At 45.2% G+C, this 23,242-nt stretch overlaps 1 protein-coding gene across 5 annotated transcripts in view; it reads left to right on the top strand.

Moving 5' to 3' along the window:
• Window positions 1-23,242, top strand: part of cadm4 (cell adhesion molecule 4) — a 159,148-nt gene that overhangs the window by 93,235 nt on the left and 42,671 nt on the right. The window contains exon 1 of one of the 5 annotated variants that reach the window (XM_030102130.1): window positions 20,568-20,699. The exons of 1 other annotated variant lie outside the window; for it this stretch is intronic. Coding sequence is in view for 3 of the 4 variants with exons in the window: in XM_030102128.1 (XP_029957988.1) it covers window positions 22,750-22,846 (97 nt within the window). In the remaining variant the exon portion in view is untranslated. Of the gene's footprint in view, window positions 1-20,567; window positions 20,700-22,562; window positions 22,847-23,242 lie in introns of those variants that run through there. 3 more of the 5 variants (XM_030102128.1, XM_030102126.1, XM_030102129.1) reach the window with 3 other exon arrangements.

Here is a 23,242-nt window from a genome sequence, read left to right as displayed (position 1 = left end):
CAGAGTTTTAACTGTGAAATTCACAGCGGCCTCACGCGCAATTAGATCACTTCCACAATCGAGCGTATCTGGGGAATGTGGTGTGTTATTATCTGGTCTGTCATTCAGGTAGTGTGAGAACTGTGTCACACTGTTCTGTCTCATACTTTGACGAGGCCCTTTGCCATTCTGCTCTGTCAATATAGGGCAGATCCATTGGGGACCTGGGCTGAATACATAAGCCATTTTGAAAAAGAAAAAAAAGAAAAAAAAAATAGCCCTTTCATGCACTGACTGTCTCTGGGGTTTTCTGAATTCTGTTTGTGTCATGAAGACATGCAGTGTCTGTTGGTGTGTGCAGGGGTCAGCAGAGCCTGATGACAGGCTGACGTAACAAGGCTCAATGATGAGAATAAACAGTAGGTTGGCCGGACTGTCGCTTTAATAGACAGAAACTCCACTGATGTTCCGGCTGGTGATGGTTACACATGCCTGCATGTGGCTCCCCTGGTTTTGTTATGTTGGTTTTTTTTTTTCCTGCCACAACCAAGATCTGTTTTATCCTTTTTCCCCCCTTCCATATCCTCATGGTATTTCTAAATATTTCAAGTTTAGATTACAACAGGCTCAGAATTTTAATTCTCTTATGTAAATTCTGAATGGACGGGGTAATCTTCTTAGAAATGAATTAATCATTTGTCTTTTCTAGTGCTCTGTCCAACTCATGGTTGTGGGTTGCTGGAGTGGGTTGCATCGTCGATACTTCGCTTCAAAAGCGTCTCTTGTTGTTAGAAACCGGAATACACAGAAACATTCCACATATAGAGAGAACATGCAAACTCTGTCAAGTTCAGAATGAGCTGGATCTTATCTCTGCTCCGCCCTATAGCCAGGTAATAAACTCTGTATGAACCCAGCGCAAAAAACTCTTCAGATTTATAATTACTGGCTTTTGTTTCCAGGAGCGCTTTTCGCTGCCGCTCATCTGCGAGTCTCGCCGACTGGTTTGGAGGTCAAACGTACAAAGGAGGAACTGGGAAACGGCACAAGTCAAAGCCTGTGTGCAAAGCGACATTAGGATTTCACAATGCAAAGTGAAATGGCACAAAGATTTTCTTAGCGCAAATATTCTCCTTGAAGTTTCCAAAGGAAAGAAAACCATTGCAACACCTTCAAAGGTTTTAAGCGAGCGTCTGTCGCCTCAGGTTTTTGTGTAGAATGACTCTTGGTCTCGTCTTCCGCCTGCCTCGGTGAAATCACAGTACAAAGAAATTAAAACTTCATTCTTGTGTGGCCACTTGACCACCGGAGTTAGCAGGAGAGAGGGTTTTTCACACATCCGTACCCAGGGGAACATCATCTCATAATCCATCCGCGACTTAGAGGGACTCTCGTGCATAATCAGAGCCTCATTTGCATTTTATCCTCGTTTGTTTCTTCAGATTTTATTACTGGAACATTCTTTGCAATTGTCTGAAAGCGAGAGGACCTCATTTACTGCAAACAGCAATGATCAGACCCATAATGGCTTCTCTAAATGTGCGAGGACATAAAAATACAGGTAAAATGTCATGTAAACGTCTGTTTTTGGAGAACATCTGTGTCTCTTTCCTTTGAAAACCGGCAAAAAAAAAAAGAGACACCGCGCCTCACGTAGCACCAGTTCTCCTCATGCTGATGTGTGAAGCGCGGAACTCCGGAGGGGATAAAGTCGGACTTTACGGCTTCTCTCGGTGTAAATACGGCGGTTTATTGGTCAGTGTATTAGCTGAGTGCTATTATCTCGACCGGCGGGGGTCGGCCGTCCTGACAGCGTGCGGCCTCCGTAGCCCAGCACGGTTTCAGATTTAACGAAGTGCGAGAGCAGGAAACGTGTGGGGAAGAGGGAGACAAGAGAGGAACGAAAAAGCTGAAAAGAATTCTTTTGTCTCCTGTTATTTTCGAGTTCACAATGACCTCAGTGTTTGACAAGTGAGATGGGGGGCGGGGGGGGGGGGGTGTAAGAGAGATGAGCTGGCTGCAGAAGTGACAGATGATGCCACGGAGCATTGTAAATGGTAAATAATCCCAGCAGAGGGAGACAAGTGCGGGACCGGGGGGGGGGAGGGAATAATGGGAAAGATGGGGAGGAAAGAGGAGTGAATAGTCAATTATGTCGCTAAAGGGGTATGGCAAAAATGTGTGGCCTCCAGAAAATGCGGCTCGGGAGCCTACTCCTCACGTGAACACAGAGGGACGCGTCGTGAGATGACATTTAGACAGGTTTCTGAGACGCATAAATCGGAAGCAATTATTAAGATTTTTGATGACTTTCAATGACGCGGACATTTTTCCCTCCACGTCTCGGAGTCTGCCCACTCACACTCGCACGAAACATACTTATTCGCATTATTATACTTGTGCGCTTCCACACAAAGGCGCTTCTGTCCCCTCTCATCTTCCTTTGTCTCTCGTGGTGAATAAACAATAACTCATCTTTGTAGCAGTAAAAGTTGACATTCCAGCCTTCCCGTGGACATCTATTCATGATGAATGCTCCTCGGCACAATGGAAGCGCGTCGCGCTCTTCTTTCCGTCCCACCTCTCCTCTCCTTCTCCCTTTCACTGTTTTTTTCTCTGCCACTCCTCAGACTCCCCTGCTAACCATTTCCAGCCCCTTCTCCCGTCCCGGAGTTAAATTCAGATCGTGCAGGCTGCCTGATGAATCCATTGTTACCAAAGCACTTCACAGAGAGAGCTAAATGCAGGCTGAATTAATGGGGGCTCAGGACCAAATAGCTTTGAAAAGGCAGCTCCTCTTCAGCTTTCCTCATCGCTCTTGTTCATCCTCTGCTCCCTTTTTTTTTTTTTTTTTTTTTTTTTTTTTTTTTTTTTTTTTTGCGTTGGTTCTTGTGTACTCCGTCTCCCACTCACTGTTTTTTCTCTCCTCCCCTCAGGGTTTAGATAAATACTCTTTCTACCTCTTCCCCCTCGCTGATGAAGATTCCCTCCATCTCTCTCTGACGCCTTTCATCTTTTCTTGTTTCTGTGTTTTTTTTTTTTATCTATGGGCCTGAATATCTCCGATGCTTCCTCCACCTCCCTCTTTCTTTTTTGCTACTTCTTTGTTTTCCCTTTCTCATCCTGTCATCACAAATTATGTCTCCTCTCAGTCTCTCCTTCTCAGCGCAGTGGCCTTTCCATTTGTATGTTTCCCTCGTCGGTCTCCATCTCCCATCAGCTCTGTTTTTTGTGTTTTTTTTTTTTTTTTTTTTTTTTGCTTTCTCTCCTCCTCTGCATCTGATCCTCCTTTCCTCTTTCGCTTTTCAATGAGCAGTGGGGTGTCTCCAGACCTCCGGGGTGTGTTTGGTGTCGTGGCAGAAGTTGTCTTGTCGCCTCAAGCTGCTTTTATTACTGTCTGCCTTTAAGAAGCATGCACACATACACAAATATCCACACACACACACAGGCTCACACACACACATGGATCGTAAGATGCTGACTTGAAGCAACTGGGGGTTGATCCTTCAGGGATGGTTTTGGCCTCGGGGCTGTGACATTATCAAAGGCCCTGTTTGAAAGCTGTGTGTGCCAGCATGCTTGTGTGAGAAATTTAGAGGGTGTGTCCGTCCACACAGGGATATTAACCATGCTAATTTGCGTTTGTCTGGTCCCCGTGCGTGCGTGAGTGTGCATCCCAGCGCTCAAATGTCCTGCAGGTTACCATCAGCCTGCGCTTCACATTGCATCGGTGCGGCCTTTATATTTGCGTGTGTGTTTGTGTGTGTCCAATATTATACAGAGGCCACCACTTTGTCTTGCAGTTTCTGTTCCTGTGTGTGTGTGGGGGCGTGTGTGTGTGCGTGTGTCACCTATCTGGCTCCTCCCCACTCCTGTCCTTTGGTTGAACTCTGCTCCAGCATTCACCGCAATAACTGCCGGACACAAGGACCATACCAATCAGCTTCTGAGAACACACACACACACACACACACACACACACACACACACACTCACACAGACACAAGGTTAATCAGTTTCACTTCCTAACGATTTCCACCCAAAAAAAATTACCCCGAGTTTCATTGAAAGAAGCACACCAGAACCGTTGAAACTGATTTCTCTAGAATTTTCTGCTCCCACGCAGCAGAAAGTTGCTGTTTTTTGCTGCCAGAGACACAAACTGTTCACTACAGTTTACAGCAAGCCAAGGTCCTCCTGTGGCAAAGACACCCTGGAATATGCATCCACTAATAGATAGAGAAGTGAAATGAGGAAAAAAAAAAAAGAGGATGTGATGATTATGCAGCAGATCACTCCTCTCACAGGCCTTGAAAGTTATAAACAATTATATAATAAGAAAGCCAGAATTACTGATGCTGCTAATTGAATTTTCATAATCCACCCTTTTTGCATTCTTAATATTTTGTCATTTTTATTTTTTATTTATTTTTTTTTGTTCAGTGGAATAAATTTATCAGAAAAATATGCTAAAATAACAGAAAATAATTTCCAGACTTTAATGAGCGCAGTTCAATGCGAACACGTGAGCGGGCGCGTGTATGACCTCATGCACAATGGAGCATTAACACAAATGAGTTTGAGAGAAAAGCAGAGACGGCAATGAAAGCTGGATAATTGCGTCATGTGGAGGAGATGAAGCGCCGTCCACAACGAACATGAGAGGTAGCATAATGGATTATGATTACCCACCAAGACACAGGACGTGACAAACGGATGAGAAGCGGCATGATGCGCGCTGACATGGGCGGCTGGGGAGGGAGGAAGTGAGATGGAGTCAAGGAGAGGTAGCATGCTGGAGGTAGTGGGCCAGGAAGGGACAGGACAACAAGAACAACAAAGGATGGCGGGGGGAAAGAGGGTGCCGGGGAGGAGGGGGGGCGGCTGCTGGAGCGATGAGGCGAAAAAGCACAGTACACCAGGGAGAGATAGAAATGATGGAAGGATCGCAGCTGAGGCGCAGGGACAGGAGGCGGGATACAGACACGGTGATGGAGGGAGGAAGAGGCAGGGATGTGGAGTGGCGAAGAGCAGGGGGCTTCAGTGTGTGCCGCCTGCAAGGGTGGTGTAGTCACATAATGACACACCGTGAGACAGGATCCAGTCAGAGCTTCTAACTGTTCAGGACATGTTTTCATTAGCATCAAGAGCCAGAGCAGTTACACAGAACTGAAAGTGAAACAAGCTTCGAGCTCTTAAATATATTTTGTTTACGCATCACGAGCTGTAGTCCGTCTGTAAATCTGATGGAACTGCAGGGCTGTCTTGTGCTTTGTCAATAACTTTACCACTTTGACCCGTCGGTGATCGGTATGGCTTTCTGGGGAGCTGATGGGAGGTCTTTTCAAGGACCTGCAGTGCACTTAGCAGCACATTATAGGAAAAATAGACTCTTTCTGTTTTTTTTTTTTTCAACTGCCTTGTGTGTAATGATGAATGAAACATATCAAAGTTCCAAAATCAATCTAAAACTAACCTGTAATACAAACAGCATCTCATCTAAGCGACTTTATATTAGCTTTAAATAAAGCCCAGGATTGAGTTAGTGCAGTAATTGACTTCCCTCTTTATGCATGTTTACATTGGCTTGTCGAGCATATCTGCTAAAGGAAAATAAACGGCGGCACGCCATGTTTCTGCAAGCTGAGAGCCAAAACATTCACATCAGCGCAGCCATCCTAGATAATAATATCAGTTTAATGGACCTTGACCGACGGTGGTGTCGTGTTTCGCACATCCATCTCACAGCGAGAAGCCCCCTGGTTCGATTCCTGTGCTCATTCACTGGTGTTTCTGAACTGACTTTTGTTGTGAGCGAGAGTGTGTGTGACTATTTGTCTTGCTGTGTTTTCGCCTGTGATGGACAGCCGTTTGGTCCCCGGCTTCACCCGTAATCTGCTGGAATTGGCTCCAGCCCCCAGAAACATGCACTGTGTGATTTTGCCTGTCCCAGACAAAAGGCAGACAGCCACGGCAATAACTTTGCCGGTGACTTAAAATCTGTAATCTCATGTTGTAAAGTGTGCGGCTCTCACAGCCGTGGAAGCGGAGATGGCCTCAGATAATTTTCTGACAGTGTCAGACATTTCTCTCCACTGCCACCTCCTTTCACCGCAGTGTGACTTTCTGTTACTGCGACGGCGAAACGCCACGAAGACATCCACAATCTCAATACAGAACTTCTTTTACTTTATGTAATTACTTCAGCTTGATTCTTCATGGTCTCTATTTATTTGATTGTTAGTGCTCCTTTTGATTTTGCAGATGATTGCCATGTCCAGGTTTCTATTTACATTTTTATGCTAAGAAGGACAAACACACTGCTTATCACTGCTTTCATTCCAGGTTTCAATCACACTTTTCAAGAGGAGCCCATGATTTGAGATCGCAATGTGTAAATTTTTTTTTTTTTTTGACATGTGCAACACACGTCCAGGGCCTAATTTCCTCGATTGCTCGTGCCTTAATTACTGTGGTCACAAGTGGTTGTCCTCCAGCCTACAAGTGGGATCACTTACACAGTTGAGCGGTAATCAACACGTATCATTACGATGAACGTTGCTCACAGAAATACTCAATGACAGCTGTTATAGTCTTCGGCTTCTTTCTTTGTGTTATTGTTCTAGTAGAAATTGCGGAATGCAGATCTTCCCGCTCTGTATTGAGGATTCACCGGGGGCAGTTTAATGCCCATCTAATCTTTGGAGATGTTCCAGCTGTCTCCGTCATTCATACACACATGATAAATGGGACTTTTCCAGCCAATGGCTGCTTGGCTAAAATGATGCAGCAGTGTGAAGTGAGAGAGAGTTGGGAAAAGGTGTAAGATGCAGGCTGAGCGCGGCTGGTGGCATGCCAGAGGATTATCAGGTTGATTTACACCTACGGCCCGGACAATTGGATCAAAGGCTTGATCGGGGACCAGTGGTCAGCCCAAATTTATCTGGCAGAAGAAGGGATTTCAGGATTTTCATCGCTGCCGACCCTGTGAACTCGCAGATTTGTTTGAACTGCCCCATTAATGTCAAAAATGTCATCTAATTATAGCCCAGCATGTGTAAAGATCTCCCCCAAATCCTGCTCTGCAGAGGGAATCGCATTTTCTCTCCAGCAGAAGATCCGGCAGTAGCCAGTGAAAGCAGAGTTTATTATGGAGTGATGTGAGGCGGAGCGTACCGACTCTGATCCCTCTCCTCCATTGTTGGCTCGACTGGGGCTCCGCAGAATCAGGTATGTTCTTGTGAGATTACAGGTCGTAAAGTCACTGCGATAGAAACAAGCCAGCCAGACTGTCTCCGCTTTACAGCGAAGGGATGATATTGTTGTTTGTTTAAGTTTTCGCTTCCCTCATTTTATATATATTTTTTTTTTCTCCCAGTGGTGTTTTAACAGAGTTGAAGACAAAACAGTTCATTTTTTCCAACACCAGAAAAAGTCTGTATTTTTTTTTTTTTTTTTTTTTTTTGCCATCTTATTCCACTTGAAAAACAACTCACCCAGACTTGAAAATTACCGACGACAGAAAATCCATCACGCTAAAAATGAAGCCTTGATTCGGTCCTGTTAGAGTTCTGTTTTATCATTATCTCATTGTGCCAGAGAGTCCCCAGGTTGAGTGCTTTCATATCACCGTGTTACATTGTGCTCTGCTTACTGTCAATCACCTGACAGCTACTAGCAGAAATGAAATTCTCCGGCGGGACATAATCCCTCTCAAAACATGTTGCATTACAAATACTGTCACCGCCTAATATATTGTCGCCGTGATGGCTTTTTAATCGAAGCATCTTTTTTTTTAAGTCGGGGCGGCTGGAAATTTCAAGATAGATTAGAATATGAGTTACAAAATATTATGATAAAAGTAAAGCTGGATTTCATCTCATATTCAGGCTGAAGCTGATCTCTGTGGGTAAATGATGGAGTGGACCTTGAACATGCAGCCATTCCATCGTAGAGAGAGAGAGAAACAAATCCTCACGAAGAACATGCAAACTCCACCGACACCACCTGTAAGCCTGCAATCCAATTATTCTGCAAATAAAACCAGTCTTTGTTCTTGAGAGAGAGTACTACTTTAATTCATCTGACTGTGAGCGTATTGACAGATAACAAGTACGCGGCCACCTCATGTTCCTGGTACGACCGAGCTTACGCTCAGGTTTTCGAGTCATAAAGTGCCTCCCACACACAGAGCGAGGGCAAGGGAAAGCACTGCAGCTGACCATTATGAGGTTTGTATGCTTTGACATCAATAACTGTGTGAAACGAACATAAAAACAGAGCGAGAGGCTTGACAGAGCAAAAGAGATGGAGGCATGCGATGGTGACATTGAAGCCCTATTGACTAACCCCCCCCCCCCCCCCCCCCCCCCCCCCCCCCGCCTTCCCCCGGCTCGATCGCACTAGTTTGTCCCAGGGGAGGGGCTCACCTGATTGGCTGTCGTTCAAAAGCAGACCACTCAGGTCTGGAGGTGAGCTTGTTTTCTGATAGGCGGTTGCTAGGAGATGGATGTTATATGGGAAGATGGGTGTGGGGTGAAAACCAGCTGCTGTGCGCGCGAGCGTGTGTTCACACACATGAGTGCCTTTGCATCAGTTACTTCTTTGGTTCCCTCCAAAATATCTCCATGATTGAACTGCACAATTGCACATGTATCAATTAAATGGCGTTCAAGTGTCTGTGTGTGTGGTGGGTCACCGTGTGTGTGTGTGTGTGAGAGTGTCTCTGTGTGTGATAGCTTCCTGCAGGCAGAGCAATGTAATAACTATCATTACCAAGCCATGGGTTGAAGTTCTCATTTAAGACTAAAAGGAAATTAAAGGAGAACTCCTGTCAGAGCCACGGCAGTCATAAAACAGTGTGTGGGGGTGTAATACGGGTAAATACTGTATATGCCTGCATGAGTGGGAAGTGTGGTGTGAATATGCATAAAACACGTATGTAAACATGTTTCAGACGTGAGATTTCCTGAGGTAAAATACCTTAATCCGTCGTTCTGTCGCTCCCAGCTCCCGGTGCACGTATGGGTGTACCGACCCCTCGTAGTGCCTTATTAGGCCTGTTTGTGACTGCCGCAGCTTAATTTAGTCCCCTGCTGGGGGTGTTATAGTCTTCATTAGAATTATCAACAGGTGTACCGGGGCCTCACAGATAAAAAAAACACCGCTTGATAGCAGCAGCGCTACAAGTGTTGGTGAAGCCAGGTCTAATTCTTGGTGTGTGCTCCGTCTCCAAACAGTCCCAAATCCCCCCAAGTGCCTTCGAGCAAGGTAGCCAAGTGTGCTGTAGATCAAGCTGAATTAAATGTGAAATCTGGAATTTTTTCAGAAGAGGCGAGAGGTATGGAAAATTTAGGCTGGTTAATTGCTGTGTGCCGCTCGAGTGTTTGATCCCTCGGCTGAGGCTTGGCAGGCTGTCCGTCCACTTCACCGTCCAGGAGTAAATAGGAATGCGAAGGCCTGTGTGTGTGTTTGTTTGTGTGTGTGTGTGTGTGTGTGTGTGTGTGTGTGTGTGTGTGTGTGTGTGTGTGGGTGTATGCATGCGCTGATTTAACTGTGCGCTGCGTTTCGAGAGGTGCTATCAGCTCGTTAAAGTGGTCTGAACAAGTATTTGCTTGTTAAAGGCAAACGGCATCCAGCCGCTCGCTGTGCAGTGGAAAAGGGGAAGCTCTTCAGATAAATTGATAATTTTTATTTTTCACTCTGTAGAAGAAGAGCAGAGGCTGAAGCTTTTGTTACTCTTTGCCCCAGCTGTGAGCGACTGAGCACTGCGTGATTGACAACCCCTCACGAAGGAGGAATGGATTAAGAACTTGACATATTTTTTCCTTTCATTTTCTTTTCTCAGAGCAGAAATCATAATAATCAATCAGCTGTTCATTTGAAAAACAATTAGCCGATTGGAGAGCCTTTTTTGAGGCTTGCCAGTGAGCGTGTGTAGGATTAAAATTGGCCCTCTCTGCTTCTAAAAACCATGATTAATACTCTGCAGATATGTCCACTTAGTTCCCACACAGTGACTGACTGGTGTGTTTGTATTTTGGTATCCACTTGTTCATTGCTCGTTCTACTGTGAGTGAACACTGAGGCTTATTATCGAGTAAAAGACAGTGGCGGCGAGTTATGAATGAACAAACAAAGCTTGGGGGGGGGGGGGGGGGGGGGGGGGGGGGGGGGTAACTCGAGCTTTGGGATGTGGAGAAGAGAGAAGAGGAAAAGAGGAGGCCACGGTGAACAGAGAGACTTTTTCTTTCAGGGGCATCGGTGTGGAGGCAGCGATCGGTGCTTCTGAACATGCTAAGCGGTTGTTTAGTACTGCACAGATGTGTGTGGGCAGTGTGTGTGTGGAGTGTGTGGTGAGGTAAGAGCATGAGAAAATATGCTTCATCTGATACCTTTAGCATTCTGATGTCAGTTAAAGGAATAAACAGAAAGCCTCCATGCAGTCAGACGGAACTTTATGATCGGTGGAAAGTGATCCGGCTCATTATGTCTTAATCGTGGGAAACGTTTGAAAACTTTTGAGCATTTTAAGCTCAAAATTGATGCGGTAGAAGAAGGGAGAATGTTGAGGTGTGAGGACTGGATCGCTTTTGATCACTCGATGACAGATACCCCAGTCCAGTCTCCTCCCAGCTTTCTTTTCAACTCGTGCTTTTTATTGTATGGGGATCTCAACAGCCATTCCCAAAAATGTATTTGATGTAAAGAAGTCTGGCACTTTCTCCCGGTGTGAGAAAACGTGCAAGTGTGAAGTTGACCTCTAATTTTTAATCAGTTTTATCTGGTTTGCCAGTTAAGTATTGATTACTATTGCTATGTCGCTTCCATTGCCACATGTGGACCAATTGGAAAACAGTTATTCCTCAGGCAGGTAATGACGAGAGAGGGAAGCTATTATCCGAGGAATAGTTTTTAAAACTCTTTCTGATTCAATAAATCATGCTTTCTTGTCATATCAGCAATCATTACCCTAATCCGTTTATCAACCGTTGCCTCTCAAAGCACAATTAGTCGACTTATCATACGTCACAATTAGTGGGATGGCGATTTGTCTCCATTGATCATAATTCGTCTGACGTGTTCATCTAACTGTGGGAAGCAGAATGTGGGTAGATGCTCAGTCTCACACAAAAGCATTTCAGATTGCAGTGTAGTGCATTAAAAACAAAAAAAAGGAGTGGAAAGAAAAAAACCTGCACCACCAACACAAAACCCCCGGAGTGTATTGACCTTCAGTCAGTGTTTATCATGAGGGAGTAACTCAGCAATTTGAGCCCTAATTTTGAACAATGTTTTTGCCTTGTTTAACATGTGCTCAACTTCTTCTTTTTTTAAATTTCCCAAGAAAAGAAACCATTAAATAACAATGTGAGGGAGTGTTTACCATTTAAACTACACCATTAATAGTCGGTGAACACAGAGCTTAGTCCAAATACATATATAAACCTCATTATTTTTTGTGTGTACATTATAGCCACTCCTCAGGCATTCCACACACACAAAAAAAGAAAAAGGCCAAATGAGTATTTTATTTGCATTCAGTGAGATATAACAGAGTGGAAAGAAAAGAGGCATGAAGGAAACTCTAAGATGTAAAATCAGGAAGGCTGCTGTCAGAGTCACCTTGTAGGAACAGTAAGCTGGCGTCCCAGCGAGGGATGTTTGGTACAAACTCCACTAAAGAGGAGAGGACAGACTGATGAAAGAGGAGGAGCACTTAGAGCAGAGTCCTGACAGATTGTTATTAAGAAGGACAGCTGCCTTTTTGCCGTGGTGACTCTTATAATCTATAATCCACACACCAGATACAGACACACGAAAACGCTGGTGCGCATTTTCGTCTTTCATTTCCCTTTTGTGCGATCCAAGGTTCCTGGTTTCTGTGTTTCGATGGAAACTTCGACAAGTGCAGGCGACAGCAAAAAAAAAAAACAAAACAAACAAAACAAAAAAAAAGCAGTCTAATTTAATAACATGCTCAGTCAACATACAATTAAAAAAAGCAATTATTAAAAATCTTTTAAAATACGAGAGAAGGCCCGATTTTAATTTCACACTGTTTTGCAGCCAGTTTTGTTTACAAGGTGCAGAAAGCAGTCGTGTCATTTTTTTGTTGGGGGGATATTTATGCAGAATCCATTTAATTATAGTGGGATCTGTGAAGTGATACCATTATAATTGGGCTTTCAAAAGTAGAGATGTGAAGCTCCATGCCAGCTTTTGAGAATGGGTTCAAAACAATACACGTATCTTATTTAGAGAAGAAGCAACAGCGAGGTCAGATTACCTCCCGTGTTACAGACATTGAGTTTGGATTCGTTGTGATAGTCGTCATTTATAGAAGCAGCAGAAGACTTGAAAGTGCTTTTAAAACAGTATTGTCCAGAATAATAAATGTTGTAATCATTTTGCAAATTCCCCCCGGGAATTCAGCTTATATGAAGAAGTAAATTCCTGAAATTATTTTTCATCATATCATTGCAGACAGAGAGCCTCACAGAGGCCTGGAGGCAGGTACATCCACACACGCTAATCCATCTATATTGTGTTCTCACTTTATTCAACCCCAGGTACAGCAGAGCCAGTACATCTCACTCTCTCTCACACACACACACATACGAGAAGAAACATTTCTATGTGTTTATATATCACGGTAAGATTTGGGATGCAATCTAATGATGGTTTGTTTTGTAGTTTTGCGTACATGGATCCAAAAACATGCATTATAAGGTTAATTCGGTGACTCCAAGTTACCTGTAGGTGCAACTGCGAGTGTGTCTGTGTTGGACTGTTCAGGGTGTAACCTCCCTTCACTCACAGAAGGTGGATCAAGCAGTCCAGAATATGGACGGATGGGTGCTTCGACACGGCGTTGTCCCTCCATGTGAACATTGTATTAAAATAGCCCGAAAGAATTGAAGATATATCCTCGACAATTAATATTGACACACACACGCGCTTGCTGCAGTGTGTGCAACTATATGAATGCGTGTACGTCCCATCACGGAGGCAGACAGGCGTAAATGAACTAATTAAACACACACTCTCTCTCTGTGACATACACACTGCGGCAAGTCTATAAAATGGGGAGTAATTGAGTGCAAGTATCTACGGAGTATTAACATGCTATAGCTTAATATGCAAGGTGAGAAAACAGAGAGGAAAGAGGGATGGAGATTGAGAGGGAGCGTGTGACAAAGAGAGAGCGAGAGAGGCTGGAGAAAGGGGATGGAAAAACACGAGGAAAGTGAAATGGAAACTCAAGAGAGGCAGAGAATGGGAAGGAGAGAGTGGGAGAGTGATAGGGAAGCAGTGGAGCAAATCAAAGTAAAATTAAGTGCATTTACATATTTAGATGAGCGCTTCTAGTCAGCCTGTCTAATTATTTCATCTCCATTTTTCATTTGCACGCCGTTCGATCCAAAAGCAGCCGGCCGTGAGGAAAGTTTCTCACTCTCTCGCCCCGTTGTTGCTTTATCGCATTCACACTCGCCCTTCTCTCGCTCGGCTCCTGACTCTCCACCCCTTATGACCGTCTTTCGTTATCCGGGTCATTACCATACGCTTTTTTTTGTCCGCTCGCACTTGTTCTTCGTATCGCCCTCACGCCCCCCTGCTCTCTTTCTCGCACCATGTTTTATGCATGCAAGGATAGTGTCCCACATGTCCAGTGAAAGTGTGTGAGTGTGTGCAAAGGTTCACGGCTAATGCCACTCTCTCTGCACTCTGTGTGTGTGTGTGTGTGTTCACCCACCACTAAAACGGCCAAATTAAAGCCAACCATGTCAGGAGCGACCGAGCCACGTTAACCTTCCATCACCGATTTCCCCCCTTTTTTCTTTCTGCCTTTCTTCCCACTCCATAAATAAATCTGCCTCTCTCCTCTCTCCCTCCCCGCTGTTCATCACTTTGTTCTCATCACCTTTCCGTCTGCATTACATCTCCCTCCGTCTATATGCACACTCATCAGCGCAATCTATTAGTGAGCCCAGGGTGGCGGCGCACGTGTGAGCATGTGTACGTCTTTGTTTGAGGCCAAGGTGTGTGTTTCCTGCTGATGTGAATGTCTTTGCAAGTAGTAGTTGTATTTAAACTGGATTTTATGTGCGTGCGCGTGTGTGCGTTTCTCCACAAGTGTCGACGCGCGAGAGTGTGCCTGCGTGTCGGTGTGTGCCCGCGCGCACGCGAGTGTGTCTGCTGGCATAAAAGGTTGTTATGTGCTTTAGGTGTTAATTGGATGAGGAGCTTCGTTAATATTCTCCTTGCGAGCCTGCTCGTCAGGAACAGAGCCGGCAAACTGATGAGTGTGTGATTTTCCTCCAGAGAGAGAGAGAGAGAGAGAGAGAGAGAGAGGGGGAGAAAGAATGAGGAAGAAAGAGTAACAAGAGTGACTTCAGTGCAGAGACCCTCTGTAAGGTCAGAGTGAGAGAAGAGTAAAGCAAGAAGAGGAGTGAGAGGGAAAAAAAAGATGCAACAGAGGCTGGGAGGGCAAACAAGGAGAAAGGCGAGCAGGGAGGGGTCAGGAAAGCAACAGACAGAGGAGAGATGAAGGGAGGGGAAGAAAGATGTGAGAGGGAATCATAAAAGGCTTCCATTCAGGCGTCGGGTGAAAGGAAAGATTATATCTTGCGAGGGAGAAATTATCCCTTTGTTAGGCGTTTGTGAATTGGCGGAACAGGGGCAAGGCGGTTGGCACCCTTCAGCGAGGTGGCCCGGCGCCGCTCACGTCTAATCACCCACATGATGCTGCGCACACACACACACACACATACACACATAAACACACACACAACGCTAACCTGCCGCAGACCCTGCTGCCGTTTACACGGCGCCACTGAAAATGTCTCGGCGCGCAAAAAAGAAACATCATTTGCAGCCTTGACAGGCCGATAAGAACATCAACGCGCACGTCACACGCGTACACCTGGAAAGTAAAGAGCAGAGTAGCGAGCCGGTGCATACAGTCGCGATGACAACTATCTGTCAGACGCAGACACGCCGGGGAACAAAGGTGAATTCCACACACGCGCGCGCCTGCTCAAATGTTAGCACATGCGCCAGGAACGCGCGGAGGGGAGACTGACACATGCACCGCGGCGGAGAAAACTGTGAGCCGGGAGTCGTAGCCTGTCACTGGGAGGTATGATGCCACACGGATAATGAGTGTTACTCCCAGCAGGTAGCTGGGTGGCATGTGGCTCGCTGCGCACACAGAAACACTCGTTAGGAAACTCAGACAGCACATTTTCAGCTTGGCAGGTATCGCTGTTTGCATTTATCTTACTGAATGAAGGGCGGCTGAGCCCGCCGTTTTGTTGCGTCCCAGTCGGGAGTGCGGGTCGCGGGGATGGTCTTGCATGGAGTATCCTCGTTATGCCTCTCGAACTTAAGCTGTATCTTTTTATTCATGGGAGGAGCACAATGCGCATTAAAGTGCCATGTGTTATGAAGCATAGCCCTCTGTTTGCTTATAATCTCCACCGCTTTGTGTCCTGAAAAGAACCTGCAGCCACCCGCAGCTCTCCTGAATTTAAGTGTTACATGTGGGTTTGCTGGGGCCTTTTTTTCACACATAACTTGTGCAATTGCTGCGCTAACCTTTTGCAAATTCAAGGGGGGAGAATTTGGCTGCTGGGCTTGCGAGTGAAAGCTGTTTTTATATGACTTAGTTTCTTTCCAGGAGGCAAGAGGGGAGAAGAGGTGATGTCCAGGACTAGTGGGGTCTTTACGATACCGCTGGCCTTCTTTTGTAGGTGGCCCATTTAGAGACTTGGTGTCTGTCTGTTCATGACGCGCTCTCCCTCCTCCAACACCTGATGCACTTCCCTCCCGTCCTCCGGTGTACAGCTGGGGAACCTCGCAGTGCAGACATAGTTCAAGAATAGAATATAATCACCTGGGATGAGGTTAGCCAGCTCGCTTCAGCAGCTGGAGGAAGTGCCGCCTCTGCCTGACTTCTCCAGCCGAAGGGGCATGTTTAGAGTCCGGCTGAGGTCAGCCGAGACGCGGACGTCGAGGAGTTCTCGCTCTCCGCCCTCTCCCAGCCGAGTCCTCATTGTGCATGCAGAAGGCAACTTTGATCTTTTGAAGTCTGGCATAATTTTCTTGATCTTCAGCATGTTGATGTCCAGATTATTCTTTTAACGCCATCTTGTCAAATAAAAACTGTGAGTAATTTTGACATCAGATATATTATGATGAAAACCTGACTGTGGCTTGATGGAACTGAACGAATGGGCGGTCGTCGATGAAGATATTTGTCCTCCCGCCTGATCGACATGAGTTCGCAGTTTCTGCTTGAAGAGCAAAGAGTCCCAGACACACCTGTCCTCTGCAGCTTCGTCCGGCCCAAGCTGCTCCCCGACCACCTGCCAGATATATTTCCTCTTCCGCAGGGCTGACCTCAGGGTCTCCTCCCAGTGGGGCGAGTCTGACAAACCTCTAATGGGAGGCAATCGGGGGGCATCCTGGAGGAGCGGTGGCTCCACTGTGATCATGACCATAAGCGAGCGTGGGTTTGTGGACCCACTGCAAAATGGAGAGCTTTGCTTTACGGTTCAGCTTCATTTCTGAATCCCTGAAGCCAGTTTCACAAGCTCTTCTCCCATCGCTCATTAAAAGGACCTTAAAAATCTTGAACTCCAGCATCTGGTGAATACTACATGCGTTGTAATTACCGTTTAGCTGCAATGCAGGAGCTTTAGTTTTGGGGGGAAAAAAGACAATTAACTTTATGCAGATACTAAATTCTATTTGCATGACTTACTGTATTAAGACAATGTATTTACGGAGCATTATCTGAAAAACAATAAATATATGCATCCTTGGGAGGCAGGTATTTACGAGGGAGTTAGAGCTTCTCTCTGCAGAGGTGGCATTCTGTGCTGTATTTAGGAATATTCCATCTTGTGTTTGGATTTTAGATTTCTCTAAATTCCATACATTTGTCAATCCAGGGCAGTCAGAAAAAAGAATCTTGTTTTAGGCTGTCCTGGATGTCTGCTTTTAGCTTTTGTTCATGTTGGTGCTAAAAAAAAAAAAGGGAGATTGCTGGAAATTTGTTGCGGAGATAAATTGAAAATCTAGGTCACATTTATAAATGGCTCCGTGGAGGAAACAATTTCCCAGATAAATGCATATGCATGTCAGAAAGGTTTTATGTATTGTATAAGCTTTTTTTTTTTTTTTTTTTTTTAAATAACTGCTTTATTTGATTACGTGGATAAAGAATGATAAATTAAACAAAAGGAGGGCATTTCTCCTGGAGCAGTGAGCTTCAGTCGGTTTCTTCAGCTGCACCAGCGTTCATCATCAACAGCGTCACAGAAGAATGTGCTTCTCTAAAATGCACGCTCAGTTCTTTGACACACTGGGAGAAAAAAATAGGCTAAAATTACTCCTTTAATGCACAGTCGTTGCATAATAAATCCATTGTTGAAAGAGACTAATAATGTGAGTCTGTGAGATCTACTACAGCACCATTATGACTTTTCTTGCACCCTTTAAAACCAGCAAGAAGACAGTGCCAAGCCTCCTGTCTGCCAAAGCATAGATTTAATCTAAGAGTTTATACACCCAAAGCAAGGGGAACTGTTGTTTAGAACAAAACAAGCACCACACCTTGCGACCTCTGACACTGTGAGGGATATTCACTCTGCTCTATTTGCCGACCTCTCCTTCCAAGAAGCTGAAAATGAAGAAAATCTAAACTTTTTGTTCCTAATTTGTGAGAAAAGACTGCAGGTGTCACTCGAAAGCTCCCCAAATGATCGGGCGGCATTGATCCCTTTGCCCGCGAGCGTGAGGTGAGCAGGAAGCAGTGTGAGCCGTGCCTCCAGAAAACACAGTCGCTGATAGTCCATAGATCGAGAAGCTGTGACTTTTTGTAATTAGAGAGTTCAGAGCAAACCCACTTGGATTAGCGAGTGCGTGACTCTAGGCTAGCTATTAACACCAAGTCAGCCAGACAAACACGAAATCGGAGATGAGAGGAGGAGGAGAGCAGGGGGACCAGAGGAGGCTGAGCATGTCAACCCTGATCTGAATGATCTGAGATCCGGGTCAAAATGCCTGTTTTTACCAGACAAAAAAAGTTTTTTTGAGAAAGAAATTGGTTCTCTTTGTGAAATCTATTGGTATTGTAGGATTTTTACCTGCATTTACAAATTTTGGCTCCACTGACAAAAATCTAAGATGCTCAAATCAGAACCATAAAGAAGACGCATTATTTCAGCTTTGCAGCTTCAGAAAGAAAAAATTTAAATAAATACAGAAAACATAAAATAATGTTTAAATTGCCTCCAGTATACAATCTGCATTCATAGAAGTGAATTTCTTCAAATGTCTACATATGGTAGCCATTCTAATAACTGGATGCTCACATATTCTGAAACACCCTTGGGGTGATGTCCATTTGATTTATCTTTACTTTTCAGGAACACATGCCCTCCCTTACACTTTGCCAGCTAATAAACCCTGAAGATTCACGCCTACACAAACACGTATACATGTCCGCACAGCCCGCCTCACCACACACACACACACACACACACACACACACACGCACACGCACACGCACACGTGGTCCCAACCCACCAACCCACTCACCCGCAACAACCTCAAGGGAGACATAAGAAATAAATTCGACACTTCCGCTTACCCAAGAAGCGCCTTAAGGACAAAGAGAAATTTAATCTTGGATAAGCCTCCTGATAGAATCTCTGCATTAGCCCTCTGCTGCTGGTTCACAGCTATCCCATCAACCCCTTACCTCCCACACCTTGGCCAACTTCAGTGCATCCGTCCTCTCAGCCTCTCTCGCTTGTTTCCTTTGCTTGTTTTTCTCCCTTCTCCTCCTGTCCTTCACCAACTATCTCATCTCTTCTATCCCGGCTCCTGCTCTCCTCTCTGTCATTAGTTTAATTCTTTTCTTCACCTGACTGCTAATCTTTTTTCCCTTCTTTGTGTCCCTCCATACTTTTGACTCTCTCTTGCCTCTTCTCGCCTTGTGCGCCTCATGCCTTCACGTTTTTCTCCAGCCAGCCTTCATCTCTCTATCTATTCCCAGCCGCGGTACACACTATATCTATATTTCTGTTCTTCTCCCATGTCGGAGTACTTTAATACCATTGGTATTAAATGCTGGCACGACCTCCTCGGCATACTTAAGCAGGCAGGGATCCTTGTAAGGCTGTTTGAGTGCTTAATATTTTCAGCACGCTGCTGACTTAAGCCCCTTAAGTGCTTTGGCAACACTTATTCCACGGTGGCACCAATGAAGCCCATTAAAAATTTGATTTGGATGAGAGAGAGAGGGAGAGAGACAGGGAAAAAAAAAAAAAAAAGGGAAAGGGGGGGATAGGGGACACAATTTGCCATTACTTCCTTTCCTTCCACACACACTGCGACAAAAACAAATACACCCATCAGGGGGTTGCCCACACAGGGACTTCACAGGCGCACAGATACACACAGGCTCGCCAGTTGTGCAATGATTTGCGATGTGTTCCTTTTTCTTTTTTGTCTGTAATTATGTCCTATTTTGCTCCATAAAGTGCTTTGCGATGACCCTATTTTGTTAAAAGCACTTAATAAATAAATTTGACTTTATTTGATTTGATGATGGGGAACAGCGTGTTTCAAATTAAATGCGTAAAGATGTTTGTAAATGCGGCTTGTGGCAGATTAGAAGTGACAGTTTATGATCAGTTGATTAAGAACCAGTGGAGGTGCCATTATAAAAGCGGACTTGTGTTGCCTTTCTCATTTTACAGGACAATGAAAGTCGTAGACGCAGAGCTGAGTGTTGTTAGCTTCCAGCGTTGGCTTCGTACTGCCACTTTTATTGCCTGTAGCAGCAATGATGGTACATGTGGAAATGAGCTTCAGCGAAAAAGAATTGCATTACACGAGATGCGTTGATGCAAAATACACCGACAGGTTAGTTGCTGCTGTTAGCAACGATTCCTGTTTCATCAGCGCGAATATATTGAGCAGGTACCTGCTAATGGGTCGGGTTCACATCAGTGTGACTCATAACACAGCCGCCATCATGTTCGTTACTGCCTTCTCTGCGTCCACTTTGGCTCGCCAAGCGCACAAACATACACATCGCTCTTGTCAGCAGGCGGCCGTGCGCCTGCCCGCCGCCATAAAACCGTCCATTTAACATAAAGAGGCACTATGATGCGTCTATGTGTGTCTGTATGGATAAATTAATGGGTGGCGGATAGTGAAAGGTCCAAACAGTCGGCCAAATGTACACTCTGCTTCAGTCAACACTGGACAGTCAAGCACATTCACACAAACGCACACACTGCCACTGTTTGTTGACCTGAAAGACAACCATTGTCAGTGCTCGCATCCACACACACTGACGCACACACACACATCTCTAACCTTCACAAAATAGTATGCAAAATATGCAGACACTGATCCCACTCTGACACACACACATCCCGAGCAAGAGGAGGGAGGCCAGGGTTATATAAACAAGGGGAAAACAGAAAACCAGCGGGCAGATGGACGCGATCGACAGCGATCGCACTTTGGGATTATCAGAGTTTTCGTAGATCTTTTGGGAAGAAAGAGACGCAGAACGAGGACTTGAAACTTTTGGGAACTAAGTGGCTGCCTTGGATTCCTGACGGAAGGAGGAGGACAGAGAGCGGGGGCTGAAATGGATAAAGGAAACAATTTGAGGAGATCAATTTGAAGAAGTGAATAGACTTTTCCTTCTGCTGCCAGGCCACAGACCTGCCGGACCTGAGCTGCTGCTGCACACCAACACTGAGTAATTTTCTCAGCATCAGCCAGTTGACCGATGAAGTCAGCACCGTAGGGAAGATTGGCGATGATCCGCTTTCGGCTTTGCCAGAAGTGTCAGGGCCGTCGCCGTTAGAGCTCATTGTGTTCGCAGTATCACAGAGAAAGAGAGAGTGTGGGCAGTCCGCAGTAATCTGAGGATGACACCCGCACTTTATTTCATCAGATAGTGCCCACTGAGGTGTGTGGCGCAGCTCGTCACGCTTTGTTTCTGCACTACAAACACACACTTATTAGGCTCTCACCTCCACACACACAGGAATACAGCAGAGCTGCACACAGCAACACACCAACAACACATCAGGTTGAAAAAAAAAAAAAAAATCCTGTTTGGACGCTGAACAGAGCGAGCTTTGGCATCAGTGATGTGTGTGAGCGTGCATCTGGAGTGCACTCAGTGGAGCATGTTAGAAAGGAAGACTTAAGGCAGGTCGATGCAGCGCGATTATATCGTCTGATAACCTGTGATTATTCAGAGGGCTGTGAAATTACCATGTAAAATCACTGTCTTTTTACGCCACAGTGTGTCCTCGCTAGAGTATTGATATCTCGACTGGGTACTGTGAAGGACTGGGCAAATTACAAACCAAAATATGTAATATGTGAAAGTAAAGCGTCTGTCTACAGTTTGCTCAACCTTTTGCCAGTTGGTTATTTTGCGCGGGGCAGGCACTTTCGTTCTTTGTCTTTATAGAACGGCACTTGGGTTCAATGGGTTTTATTTAACCTTAGCTATCTCCAGTTGAATTGCAGTGAGATAGCGTCTCGCAGTCTCCGGAGGCCCGGCCGTTTTGGTTCTGGAACAAAGGAACGTTGACTCCTGCCTGCTGATTTGTTGGATGAGAAGTGCAGAAAACCTAGTTTGACTCATTAAAATATGATCTGTTTGAGAATGAACATTGTTGCCCTAGATTTCTCTGTCCTTGAGGGCACAGCAATGTAGGTAGCTTCATATCAAAAGGTAGCATTCACTCAACACCAGTACAGATAAACTCGACTTGCTCTGGGAGAGTTTCTTAGGCAGTATCAGGCTCAAATGTAGCATTATTGATGTTTTCTCTTCCTTGGAGCAGTGTGGTTTGACCTACAGAAGACACACAGCGTATTTGTTGTTGTGGTTATCTGCGGTGCTGATTGTTAGGGATCCCTTTTCTCAGAACCTGCTAAGTCCTGACTTTGCCTCTGCAGTCTGCACTTGGCGAGGAACTAATTAAGTTGTTTCACATTCAGTTAATTGCATAGCTGCTGCATCTGAACACTTTTGCCAGTGCGGATCACATTATTGCAGATCTGCTTTGGAGACTTTTGTATTGGTTTTTCCAGTTCATTGATCTGGGAATCTTGGCCTTCGGTCTTGGGAAGTGCAGAAGATTGTGGTTAAAAAATAGCTACAGCATAGTTTTTTTTTTTTTTTTTTTGCTTTGTTGTTGGATGGATCACGGCCTCTGTAAGGGATTTTGAAGCTACAAAGCTTCCATGTTGTATGGATTTTTGAAAATGCATTCTGTAAGTTCTATCTAGTCGCAGCGAACAGAGAAACTCGGTTGTTCCAAGGCCTTCTTCATGTTCAGTGTGATAGTCTGTGTACGTTTCTGGCTGTATTGTCCCCATGAGCTCCGGTCAAATATCTGTACAAGGCCCTTGCTTATCTGACTTTGCGGCACGAAGGATTGTTTTTTCTTTTTTTTTTCCTCGCATGTGGTTCAGTGGTGGTTCAAACTGCAACTTTTTTCTGCCTTCTCTAAAGTATAGCCGAGCAGTCAGAGAATAAATCGCAGTGCATGCGTATATATATGCGTGTGTGTTGAGTTAGTTTGTCTGTAGCAGTGCAGCCAGGGTCACAGAGGACCCATTGATCAAACGTGCACAGCCCCACACACACATACACATTCACACGTATACACACACACACACACGCACACACACACGACTTCTCAATACACAATGAGGCCTGTCCGCGGCTCCGTCCTTTACCGCCTCCTCCCTGCCCCCATCTCTGTGGCCCTGCGCAGCCTGGTCCTGGTCCTTCTCTGCATCAGTCGTAAGTCATGCACACTCGCTCTTCCTCATGCGCTCATGCGCAGGCGTGCAGGTTAAATGAAACGTGTAGCAGTGAGTCAAAGGGGAAGTTCGGGTATCATTACACACCAAATAAGTCAAGGAAGTACCCACATAATATTCAGTGTAGCCAGAATGTGGAAATTTAGCGGAGGCAGAAGTTCTGCTCGTTTAATTAAAATTCCCTAAAGATATATCTGTAAATGTTGTTTTATGTATAAAAAAAAAAAGGAACACAATCGTGGAAGTGATGGTAATTGGTGTAAAGCGATGCAGAATAAAACCCACTGCAGTGCCCACCAAATGACCAAAGGGGAACAGCTCATGATGGAATCGTGAAACGAGAGCTTCAGATGAATTGTTCAAAATGCTAGTAATT

This window comes from Salarias fasciatus, chromosome 11 (genome assembly GCF_902148845.1).
Source record: "Salarias fasciatus chromosome 11, fSalaFa1.1, whole genome shotgun sequence".
In the NCBI taxonomy this organism is placed as follows: Eukaryota; Metazoa; Chordata; class Actinopteri; order Blenniiformes; family Blenniidae; genus Salarias; species Salarias fasciatus.
The sequence above is the reverse complement of the archived record's forward strand: the minus strand, read 5'-3'. Positions and strand labels throughout refer to the sequence as shown.